This window comes from Lutra lutra, chromosome 1 (assembly GCF_902655055.1).
Source record: "Lutra lutra chromosome 1, mLutLut1.2, whole genome shotgun sequence".
Taxonomy (NCBI): domain Eukaryota; kingdom Metazoa; phylum Chordata; class Mammalia; order Carnivora; family Mustelidae; genus Lutra; species Lutra lutra.
Window position 1 is genome coordinate 134142762 of NC_062278.1, and position 13113 is coordinate 134155874.

General features: G+C 39.0%; 1 protein-coding gene across 1 annotated transcript in view; it reads right to left on the minus strand.

Moving 5' to 3' along the window:
- Positions 1-13113, minus strand: part of LOC125104609 (collagen alpha-6(VI) chain) — a 151597-nt gene that overhangs the window by 91860 nt on the left and 46624 nt on the right. Inside the window, exons 9-11 of the mRNA XM_047737212.1 lie at positions 6054-6397; positions 5889-5967; positions 1999-2153 (exon numbers count right to left, since the gene is read on the minus strand). Coding sequence (XP_047593168.1) covers positions 1999-2153; positions 5889-5967; positions 6054-6397 — 578 coding nt within the window. The remainder of the gene's footprint in view (positions 1-1998; positions 2154-5888; positions 5968-6053; positions 6398-13113) is intronic.

The following is a 13113-nucleotide window of genomic DNA, read 5'->3' on the forward strand; positions in this document are numbered from 1 at the left end:
GCACTGCTGGGTATTTACCCTAAAGATACAAACGTAGTGATCTGAAGGGGCACGTGCACCCGAATGTTTATAGCAGCAATGTCTACAAAAGCCAAACTATGGAAAGAACCTAGATGTCCATCAACAGACGAATGGATAAAGAAGATGTGGTATATATACTCAATGGAATACTATGCAGCCATCAAAAGAAATGAAATCTTGCCATTTGCGACGACGTGGATGGAACTAGAGGGTATCATGCTTAGCAAAATAAGTCAATCGGAGAAAGACAACTATCATATGATCTCCCTGATATGAGGGAGAGGAGATGCAACATGGGGGGTTAAGGGGGTAGGAGAAGGAGAAGAATAAATGTAACAAGATGGGATTGGGAGGGAGACAAACCATAAGTGACTCTTAATCTCACAAAACAAACTGAGGGTTAATGGGGGGAGGGAGGTTGGGAGACGGGGGGTGGGGTTATGGATATTGGGGAGGGTATGTGCTATGGTGAGTGCTGTGAAGTGTGTAAACCTGGCAATTCGCAGACCTTACCCCTGGGGATAAAAATATATGTTTATAAAAAATAAAATTTAAAAGATTTTAAAAAAAATGCAACTGTTAAGAGTCCACCAGGCAAACTACAACTACATTATCCCTTTGTCTTCTATATACATGCTAGAATATTCTGGCATGATAAGTGATAGGATTTATTTAATTTGGAGTTTATAATGAGATAAAAAAGATAACATTAGTTAAAAAGAAAATGACTCTTACCTCCTTAGTATTTTCATTGTAAAATACTCCCAAAACCAGGATGTAGATAATTGGAATAAAGAAAGTTGAATGTGTATAAAAAAAATAGTAGGAAAAAAAGATCTTTTGTAAAAAAGACACCATCTTCCCATGTAGAAAGCAATTCCATCAGAACTTCCATATTCTTGAAATAATTATTTTTACATAATTACCACACTGAACAATGGTGTTTAAACATCTCTTTACATACAAATTCTACAGGTGAAAAATAGGAGCTAGCATGTTATTGGAAAGTGTCTTGATGTGCTGATTATAGAAGTTATAAATCATAAGCAAATGGGAGATTATTAGCCAGTTATGAAGGTGAAATTGGTGCCACATAACCTGCTAACCCTTCACCCCTCTAGTTTGAATCCTTGTATGCTTCTGAAAGAAATGGGACTGGATGCATCCATGTAGACATCTGGTTCTGAAGAGAGTTCACAAGGCAAACATTTCAGTCAAGACTTTTACAAAGCTTTGGATCGCGCACACAGTACGGCACAGGGGTCAATCATCATGCTGCTCTGTTCTTCCTCCAACATCGGGGCAGGGGTCTCTTCCTTTGGTTGAACTCCAAGTGCAGTAAGCTCTCACATACCAGCCGTGTTGCCCGGAAAATACATGTCTTTTTTTTTTTTTTAAAGAGTTTATTTATTTATTTGTCAGAGAGAGAGAGATCACAAGTAGGCAGAGAGGTAGGCAGAGACAGAGGGAGAAGCAGGTTCCCTGCTGAGCAAGGAACCTGAGATGGGACTCGATCCCAGGACGCCGGGACCATGACCGGAGCCGAAGGCAGCCGCCTAACCAACTGAGCCACCCAGGCGTCCCCGGAAAATACATGTCTTAAACGCGAAAATTATACTCACTGCGGTGAGGTGTGACACTTAGGACCCACGAGGGATGTGAAAGCCAGCAGGCTGAGGGAACAGTGGATTCACCCTGTCATTACATTCCGTGACGGTAATTTGGGCACGATTGTAGGTGCTATTAATTTCTTTCCTTTTTTGCCAAGTAGAGTAACTAAACATGCTTCGATGTATCTCTACTGTATTACCTTATTTTTTTCAAAACACCCTCTTCTTTAGGCTGTTCACTAATTCAGAAGCCTTTTTTCACACTCAAGTGAACAAAAATTAGTTCAGATTTGTCAGCATAAATATTAAATCTATATACAAAACAATCAGAAAATTGAAAATCACAAGACTTTTCTAAGTCACTTACCAGTTGCTTTGACAGTCGGCTCCCAAGGTCCCTCATTCCAATAGTGAGCTGGGTTCTGTACTCAAACCCTTTCCCGAATTCAATGTAGAGAAGATCAGCCAGGTCACTGGAATCGGTGGCTCCATCCAGAGCAACGGTTACGAGGGCATTCAGGCCTATCCAACACAGTTTACAGTTCTCCAGGTGAGGTGGGTTTGGCTATTTTAATCTTTTTGCCTATATATCTACATTGTTATTCTGGGAAACCAGTTGCAAGATGAACACTCATTTCATTGTCTACTTCCCCCAACCATGCAATGTAAAACTGATGAGTGACAAGACTATCTTCAGAAAACAAATGGAATTCCATTTTTCAAAGTTAATTAGATTGGAAGCAGGGGGATATTACAACAGAAATTACAGCTCCTGGATGATTTGAAGTGAGATATAATGATTTAAAAAGGGTCCATAGAGTATACTAAGATGCAGAGAAACTGATATATCAAGAAAGGAAATGTTTTAAATTTTTGCTATTCAAAGGGGGATCCTTGGACAGCAGCACTTACATCACCTGGGAACTTCTCAGAAATACAGAATTACCTACAGAATCAGAATCTGTATTTTAATAAAATCACCACATGACTTTTATGCACATTAAAGTTTGAGAAGCACAGCTATAAAGACCTCTTAAGGATTCAAGAATCCAGTTGGAATTATAGTGAGAGACTGTAAGACTGTAAGAGACCTCTTGTCAGGCAGTTAGAAACAAATGACATATAATCATCCATAGCTGTAGCTCATAAATTCTGGAATTTTATAGATCAGAACATTTCAAAGAAAACTAGAAGGGACTAACAGAGGGTTTTGACCTATTTAGCAAAGTATTGATTGATATAAACATGCCGATTGATATAAATATGAAATGATACCAGTAATAACCTTGGCAATCCTTATGGTGGAGGTAGCCATAGTAATAATGTGCTCTCATTCGTTAATAGTTACTATGTGCCTGGAAGTCAGTTAAGTGCTTTCCATGCATTAGCTTACTTGTAAGCTACAAATCCAACTGTATGGGTACGTAGAATTATAGCTGTATTTTACAGATAAAAGAACGGAGGCTTGGAGAGTTTAAATGACTGGCTTGAGGGGTATTTTTAGGTTTTCACCCAGACAGCCTGATTCCAAAGTCTACAGTCCAAAGACATAATAACAAAAATATACTAAGGACATAATCAGAGTAAAGAGCAGTCCTAAAATTGAATTAACTTAGCTTTATGAAAACGACTCCATTGGCAATAAGTTTTCTCATTTCATTATGGAAGAGTGAAGAAATCTTTAGATGGGACTTAGAAGCCAATGGACTAGAATAAAGAAATGTTCACAGACCCGAGAGTTAAGAATGTCGTCTCAGTTTATGTATGATTCTGAATGAATGATTTTGGGTGAGTGGAAGAAAATGGGGAGAATAAAGTTTCAAGCGCATACTTAAGGCTTGAGTTCTAGGAGAGGAAACAGAGGTTGGCTGAAGTAGAATAAGAGAAGAAACACTAAAGAATAGGCTGTCCAACTTGTCCTGATTTACCAGGACTTCCCTCATTTTAGTGTTGATATCTCTAGCTTGTCTCAAATAAACAAGGCGTTAGTCACTGTTCCAGGAATGAGGATGACAAGAAGAAAAGGGATGGTGGAGTGGGCTGGAATAGACAATAAAGAATGCTGAGCTCATCAAAGGAGTTTACTGACCAAGAGAAGGCATGCTAGTGGATCTATTTATAAGGGGGGAAATCTTATATCTGACTTTTCTTGTAAGTTCCAAGAAATGTAAAAATTTAAGAGTTATGAGAACCATGGGATTGTTGATTTGTAGCAAATCATGCATATAACTTTTATTTGTAAATGCTTTCCTCAGGATGAGGGACTCTGACCCTGCTCCTTTCAGACTCATCCAATAAAAAGTCAAAAGATCTAAAATACAGTTCGCAAAAATAAGGAAGAAAAGATTTCGAAAATGAAAGAATGTAAGGATCATTGAGGAGAATCTAGAGCACTATATTAAGAAAAACTAAACCAATTCAAACCCTAATCCATGTGGATTATTTATAAAGCTACATTCACCACTGAGTATCCTTTTCTCTGGGCCTCCTTTTGTCTTTATGTCATTATGAGTGCACAGTTTGTACGACAAATACCCGGCCCCAAATTAGGGAGGCTCTCCTAGGTTAATGGATCATAGGGCCACACATCAATTGGAATTATATATGTGTAAACATGCGAAAAGAGCTAGAGGTACTCCTTTTCCATACTGAGAGCCATTCAACAATCTTCAAAAAATATTATGGCTATCATCCCTTTATCTCTCCCATTAAGATTCTGAATTTTTGAGGATATTAAAAATCTAGCTTCTGAAGTTGAAACTCATTTAATGGTTTTTCTTTGGGAGCTGGGAAAAAAAGGCTGGTCTTAGAAATCTGTGTGTTCTGGGGGAAACTTCCTGGAGAAAACTCTCATGTTGTCTGCAAAAGATACATCTTTTTCACCACAAAAGAAAAGCTGAAAATAGAAACAAACAAACAAACAAACAAACAAAACCCTACCCACCCAAATTAAAGACTCTAGTGTCTTGTTCTCAGTCTTCATTAATATCTCCAACTGTAGATCATTTAAAAAAAAGTCCAAGACTTGAAAGAATTTTAAAAAAAGTGTTAGAAAATAAAGATCAAAATAAAAAGTCTTACTTTTCAGCTGTAAATACAGCTAACTTTGCAATTTGTTTAAGATTGAGGAGAGAGAACCAAAGAGAAAGAGAGATCTCCCCAGGTTCTAGTAGCTAACCTGGGAGCAACTCAACCAGGTGTCTTAGGCAGGTTCTCTAGAAGCAGAGCCTGAGAAGGGGATTTAGATGCTTACAATTTATTGAGAAAGCACTCTTAGAAGGAGTAAAGAAAGCAAGATAGGGCAGGGGAAGGAGCTGAGCAAGATAGTATTTCAACTGAAGACTAGCTTCAGCCTGATATCATGGGGAACTCTGGAACATAAATTATACCACTTAACTGGTGTCATTTAGAGGCAAATGTCCAATTTCTTGTAGTCTACCTGCTGCCTAGGGTTGGGGTAGAGGGTAATCTTCTAGGTGACATGGGTTCCACTGGCCGACAGCAATTCTTCAGAGAAAGGAGAACCTGTGAGTTTCTAGCAGCCAAAAGTCACAGTGGCGGAGGATGGGGGGAACCTGCTTGGAAAAGGGGTCTGGGTGGGAGCACCAATAGCATCCTCCCACAAGAAAGTATTTCTATTCTTAGTCAAACTAGAACATGTGGATTAATTTTTCTTCCACTGATCCATATTTTGTAAGAACCAACAATAAGTCAGACTGGGCACTGGTTCCTAAAGCAAAAAGACTAGTGCCAATACTTGAAAAATTCCTAAGCACCATGGATGGTCCATCTGTAGTTGGAAGGAAGGAACTAATTAGAACACTCCAAAACATGAGATTTGTCCAACAATGTCTAAGATTCTGGAAACTTTAACAGTGTCAAAAGAAAATAATCTACTTCTTCTATTCCTTGGTCAAGGAGAAATACACTGTTCACTTCTGCAGACACTAAAGAAGCAGCAGTATTAGATAATGTGGGTCAAGGGAGACAGGACCATTCTCCTGGAAAGCTTAGGAAGAAGACACACAGTGATATGAAAGAAAGGGTAGGACCTTCTATTCCATGCTGTTTCACATCAATAGTGTATGAAGAAAAAAGTATGTGCCAGAATGTTGAGAATTCATTTGCTCTCCCAAGTGCATATTGGTTGACAAATTCAGGGTTATTTGAGTGCTTGAAAACTTAAGAGCCAGAATTAGGCTCTGAGGTTATTAATTCAGTAAACAATCCTTTCCCACTCTTCCCCATGCTCAATACCTTCTTTTCTAAGTTCATCAGATTTTTGTTCAAGCTTTTCAATGTCATCATCCAATCCGTCTGAAAATAAGAGAACCACCTAGGAAAGTATTCAAAAAGAAAATTAAGTAAAAAGGAGGTCATCACAACCATAGACCAGCAGCAGATAAAGTAAAACCAGCTTACCTTTCCTCGAGCAGCTGATTTATTCTGAAATGCATCCCACAGAGAACTCAAGAGGTTTGTGTTAAGAAGAGATGGTCCTTTTACCGTTACATCCTTCAAGCTGTTCAGTATGTTTTCACTATAGATCTCAAACTTGGGTGAATATTTTTCCATGGCATTGGTCACTTGAAAAGCCACACTAACTTGAGTCTCTGTGCCCACCTCACAGCTTACCCCATTGAGGGAGCTGATGGCACGTAAGAGGTCTTGAAGGTAGGTTTCTATCCAAGGCTGACCTTCAATCAAAGTCTGCCCATTCTCATGAGTTGAGATGTCAAATCCCACCACAACATCCACAAAACAATCTAGGGTTCAAAGGAAAAGTATCTTATTAGATCAACAAATAACTTTATCCTGTTTGTTTGCCATATCTGAATCAAGGTATTTGAAGTTCTTATTTTGATTCCAATTATAAAGTTGGAAAACAAGGAAGAACATGACTGAATAAAGGAAGAGGATTAGAATCACTCTTTTATAACCTATAAAGGTATAAGTATAGAATTTTTTTAAAGCTTCTATAAAATCTAGACGATTTTGTAACAAAGTCCTGAAAGACATCATTGTGGTCACTGAAAAAGCCATGCAAAATCATTTAAGTATCTAAAGTTATATGCCAGAGATGGCATTGCCTTCAGAGCTCAGGCACTCAGGAAGCTGAGGCCATTGCCATTTGGAGATTCGAGAAATACCTAGAGAATTTTTGCATTTAGAGTGCTTTGCTTTTATCCTTATTAAAGCCAGGGACATGTTAAGCGCTGGAGAAACTAGAAGGGACTTGATAATTTAAGCTGAGCCTCCTAAAGGGGAGAAAATCAGGGAAGGATAAAATGATAGCTCACATGCATTCTTCTTTCCAGAACTTCTAAGGTTGGCTAAAAACTTTAAATTTTTCTATTCGGCTGGATACAGACTCAACAAATCCAGCAAATGTAACCAGCTTGCTTGGTTTAAAAAAAAAAAAAAGAAATGCAGAGGGGGAGAAGACTATTTTTAATTTGCTTTGTTCAGATAAGCAGTTTTTCAAGATAGCTATTGTGTAGAAAAATGCCCACCTACGCTACCTCCAGACACTGGTCAGATGTACATTTGCAAGTCTTTGAAATCAAAATGTCACTTTCAGATTTTAAAATAAGGGCCAGTAATTTGATTCATTTTTTTCCCCACTCCTTTGTACGCTGATTCATGTTGAAAGAGAAAAGATTTGGGTGAGGGAAAGTAAATCCTTATCTGATAATCAATTTTCACCATGACGTTTAAGGTAAATCAATGTTATCAAAACATCTGAAAGGTGGGTTTTCTTTAGTTTTTATTTCTTATTTTGCCATAGGTACTTTCTTAGACAAATCTCTCCTCTGATATTTGGAAAGGGAGATGAGGAAAAAGAAACTAGTCAGAAAGAAGCATCAGAATAAGTCCTTTCCAAAATTCCTCTTGAATCAATATCCTATCATTTCAATCTTGAGATTGAAAGTTTCACTCTGGGATACACATGGTTTTAGCCCCCGAACAGAAAACCAGTAACCGAACTAGGTCACGGCCTTCAAGGAAAATTGTCTCTTTCGAAAAAAGAACATCGGCAGAAATGCCAAAATATCATTGAGTGATCCGGGCAACTGTCCCTGCTAAAAATTATTGTTTTAACTTTTTGTCTAGATTAGTAAATAAGTTCCTTGTGTTTATTTAACTAATTCAAATTGACAAATGATTCCATAATAATGTGATCAAAGGAATGAATTTGAGGAACAAATCCAGAGTTGGCAGTCACATGTCTAAATGCAATTAGACTAGGCCGTATTAATCAAGGGGGCTTTCATGGAAGGAAGGGTCTTACCAATTCAGAGCCTTCAGAGCTAACAAGAGGCAGGGATCGTTTTGAAGCGAGTGAGGGAGAAGGTGAACACTGGATGTCCAAGGAGAAATAATGAAGGATGAACCTACGATAGCAGGACAGGGAAATCGAAAAGTGGTGATAAGCGCGGAGCAAATTGAGAAGGGAGCTCACAGCCCTGCTGTAAAGGGTGATAACAAGGAGAAGCAAAACTAGTGTTTTGAGCATTGGACTTGTCCTTACAAACCATAGTGTGGATGTCTGGTTGTCTGGTTGGGGGGAGGTCTTTAAGGGGAAAGGCCCCACGTTACATATAAGTCATGGACGGGTCAAGACACTGCTACTGCTGGATAACTTTTCACAAGTCTCTTAACCTTTCTGGGCATTGATTTTCCTGTTTATAAAATTAAGATTATATATTCCAAAATAAAAACAGAAAAGAGTGGATTGGACTAAACAGGTAGTTTGACATTTCCCTGCCAGACCTAAAAGTGGATTTTAATTATCTGACTTATAAAGTCCATAATTAGAGTTGATGATGGCAGATTCCTAGTATTAAGAAATACTGTCAAGAAGGTAGGATATATCAGTAAGATTAGAAAACAATTCTTAAATACTTTAAAGGGGAAAGTGGGGCTACTGGCAGTTATTGGTTGGGATAAGAGAGAAATTTGTTTGGGACCTTTGAAAGAAGGGGTTTCTCAGATGAAAAAAGAATGATCTAGAAAATAGGTAGGGTAAGATACCTGGTTTATGTATTTCCCAGATTTGCTACTTCCTCCCCACCCAATCCAGACCTGGACATTTATCCATTGGATAGACTCAGCTGCCACCATCATCTGGTCTCCTAAAAGTGTGCAGGGTGGTTGGGGGTGACCAGGCTTTGTCATGGCCTCATCTCCTCAGGGCAAGAGGGCCATGATGACTCTGGTTCCCATATCTAACCCAACTGAACTCATGGGAAATCCAGCTCCTTCCATGACTTCCAGTCACAGATATTCACTGTGGATCCCATGTCTGGTTTCCCCAAAGGGCTGATAACACAACCCAGTAGGGTAGGAGAATTAACTCTCTATGAGGGTAAACACTGATCAGTGAGAGTCAGTAGCTTGGAGGAAACTAGCAGATAGGTCCTCTTCTTTATTTCCCCTGATGGACCCATCTATGGGGTGGTGCCACACACTTCCTTAGTGATATTCTACATGACTGATGCACCAATTTTGCTTTCTCAAGAAGCTATAGCAAGCTTAGTAATATACCATCTTGTATGTATTTTTTCTCCTTTCCTGTAAGACTTCTCTTAGACTCACTCTTGCATCCCTGGGATTGCACTTTCAAAGTATTAGCACCTAAAGTATTAGCATATAAGCTTTGTTTTGAGCTCCATTTTCTAGAGAACCCAATTAAGACAGAAACCTTTGAGATCCTCATCAAGGAAATTTGGGAATGACCATCTATTTTTGTCATTGTATTTTTCACATTCCTTGAATAAAATCCTTCCCCAGGCTGCCTTTCACTTAACTCTCCTTTTTGATACATCTATCCATGATGATGCAAATGTTAAGAGGGACTACTGATTCTTTTGCTACCTAATCATGGCTCAATGAAAAAGGCAGCATTTCTGTATCCCAAACACTCCGTGATAATCTCCTCTAGGTGGTCAGAATACCCAGGCTCAGAGAAAAGTTAGGAAAATAAACATGAATGTAAGAAAATAACAAACATGAAGGTAAGAAAACAGACTTTGGAGCTTAGTTGCTTAAGAGAATTTGCTATATGCTAAGACATTAAATTTGAATATAGCTCTGAACTGTTGCAAAAATATTAACATTCCTAAACCAGGGAACTCTTGGTAAATTGTCCTTCTGTGAACTAACCCCATGACTCCACGTATTTGTATATTTATATGATCACTATAAGATATCCTCTGCAACACTCTATAGTAGTTACTAATAGTGTCCGTATACCTACCATGCACTTCCCATTCATTATCTCATTTGTCCTTACAAAACAGCATAAGTAGAAGCTCTTCTAATATTCATTTTTCAGGTGAGGAAGTTATGACTTGGAACAGCTTGCCGAAGGTCTCAATTATTATTGTGGATCCCACACTTGGGATATCAGATCCAGGCTTCTCTGGAGTTCATATTCTCAACTACCTTAACCTTATTTTACCAATTCCTGGGTGGCTAGTGTTGATAGGTCATGCAGGTTAGAAGTCATAGCTCAGCAGCAAGTGGTTTCCTTAGTAGAGAGCAGCTTATGGGAACGATTTCAAGATGCAAACTTATGAGGTCTTAAGTTCAGCTATTAATTAATGAAGCACAACACTTAGACACTAGTCCTTTATAACAACAGCATAAGATAACCCAGACAACAACTGTATCAAGAAAATAGGGGGATGCCTGGGTGGCTCAGTTGGTTGGACGACTGCCTTCGGCTCAGGTCATGATCCCGGAGTCCTGGGATCGAGTCCCGCATCGGGCTCCCAGCTCCATGGGGAGTCTGCTTCTCCCTCTGACCTTCTCCTCACTCATGCTCTCTCTCACTGTCTCTCTCTCAAATAAATAAAATCTTAAAAAAAAAAAAAAAGAAAATAGGCAGCTTAACTAAACAACCAAAAAATGGGTTGGTGTCAGACAGACCTAGGTTTCAAAATTTGTTATCTGGTACTTCCTGTAGGATCTGGGCCAGGTTGCCAATATGCCTTTGAACCCTAGTTTCTTCATTATAACTGGGAATAGAAATACAAACCACATGGGGTTTTGAGAAAATTTAACCAGATGATGCATTTAAAATGCTTAGAGCACCATGCTAGGCCCTCTTTGTAGATGCTCAGGAAATACTGATTCTTAGTCATTTCCCTCATATCTCAATGCAGCTGACTGTCCTTTCAAAACATTGAATCATAGTATACAATCAGAAAAACAGATGAATTAGCTTCATAAATGGAGAAGAAAGGATAGTGACTTCTCCAAAGTTATGCCTATTTTAATAAGAAGCAAAGCTAGACATTTAGGTTCTAAGTCTGATTTGCTTTAAGTCATACCCAACTACTGGATTTCCTGGACTGGGGTGTGCAGGGGCGGTGGTAGTTTAAGAAGAACTGGTATTCTCTGGTACATCTGCACATGCCTTTGGAGCTTTCTCAGTGTTCATTCCAGTCTCTTTAGACCTCGGCCCGCAGCTCAGCTACAAAGTCCTCACATTCTTGTTTACTGCAGTAATAACTTCAAGTTTATCTTAATATAGAGTACTTCTGTTTATTTATTTTACATTCATGACTATTTCCTTTAAAGATAACTTACTACATGGGAGTGCATACTCCTGGTTTTCACTTTCTACATGGTTTTCTTTCAGTCTCTCGAGAAGAGACTAGATGGTTCCAAGATCATTTTCTGCCTAATAATTGGAAATGGGTATTTCATGTGAAATAGGAATTTAATGTGGAAGGTTTGGCTGAAGTTACCAGACATTCCAAAGTATGGGGATTTCATGAAGCAGAGTTCATGAAGACAATAGTCCCTAATCAATGACAGGACTCTTAACCCTTAGCTTGTACATCAGGTCTTATAAAGGGTTTGAACCTAGAGTTTAGAAGAGTGTTTTGGGGGAGAGAACTGTTGATGTGTTGGGAGGTGTCTCACCTGCACACATACACATACGTAGAAGGAAAGGAGGTAATTTCCTCTTTAAGTCAGGTAAGAGAAGCTTTAAGAGAGTACTCAGAGATGAGGCAAGCCTAGAAATTCTACAGAATGTGTCACAGGATGGCACACTGCTCTATCTGCAAAAGAGAGGTGACCACACCAAGAGGCTGTAACTTCTAGTATTTACTGGGGCAACTGATATGTAATTGTTTCCCCTGGAGCTGATATGCCCATGAAAGAAGGAGCCATTGTGCACTCCTTTGATCTCCTGTCCAAAAAGGCTAACTGGAGGGCCAAAGAGATGGCAGCAGAATAAAGCTGCAGACATCACCAAATGCCCAGAGGCTGAGGAAGGCATAAGGGAACATCTGGAATTGAGACATGTTTACCTCTCTCAGAGGAACTATGGTTGAGAGATCCCATGACAAATGTGCTTTGAATGGAGGTAGAGGTGGTGGAGGGCAGGAGGGAAAGTCTTTGGAAGACCCATGAATGGACCCAGATTTAGATATAGGCTATTGTCACAGAAAACCAATTCTTGACAAGAATCATCAAGTAAGAACTTTGGTGTGCTTCTTTAGCTCTTCTCTCTTCCCCGGCCTACTTTGGAGAAGCCAGAAAACATGGCTAACAACAAGAGAGTAGGGCATGGGAGAAGGGGGTAGAAGTGATAGGTGGGCAACAATGGGTAAAATGCAAACCATGTGGCGGCTCCTTTGTCATGGCTGGTGAGCAGACTGTGGGAAGCTGGGAAAGTGAAATAACCTTGAATGAAGTTTTTTGTTTTAACGGTTACCCTTCGATGGATATACTAATCACCAAGAAAAGGTTCACTTATTTCCTGAAAGTGACTAGGGGCAAAGGAAGAGCTGGCCCCCATGAATAAATTTAATGGATCAGTGGTAGACAAAAATGAATAACTTTATGTTGAGTAAGCATGACATCTGGGATGTCATTATAAGATTAAATACGCATTTTCTCATTTAATCTTGACAATGATCTTTTGAACTAGGTGATGCTACTGCTCACATTTTATAGATGAGAAAATTAAACTTAGAGAAGTTAAGCAACTTGTCCAAGAAAAAAATGGCCATCAAATAAGGATGCGTAGCTAGGCTATCTATCTCCAGAGCTGCCTCCTAGCAACTAGATAGCTTTCCTTTTCCTGGTAAAAATCTAGAGTTTCTATTTACCATAGATAGTTACACAGAACCACAGTCAACCCATTGGGCGCATATACAAAAATAGAAAAAAAAATCCTTCTTTCAAGATCTTTTCTTCCATCTGTTGGAAAATGTCAAAATAGACTAACTTCTAAGAAGGTATTTACTAACTTTTGCAGCAAAAAGTTTCATAATAAAAATCTAAATTCTCAAGGCTGTTCGTTTTCTATACACCTGTACCACAGCCCTTGGCGGTTGAAGGTCCTTTTGCCAGGCAACCGAAACCTGCCAAATAGTTTACTTCTTTGAGACATAGTCTCCAACTTATGAAACCAATGAAATTGTAAACAATGGCCTCTTCTTTGTGCAACAGCATTCCC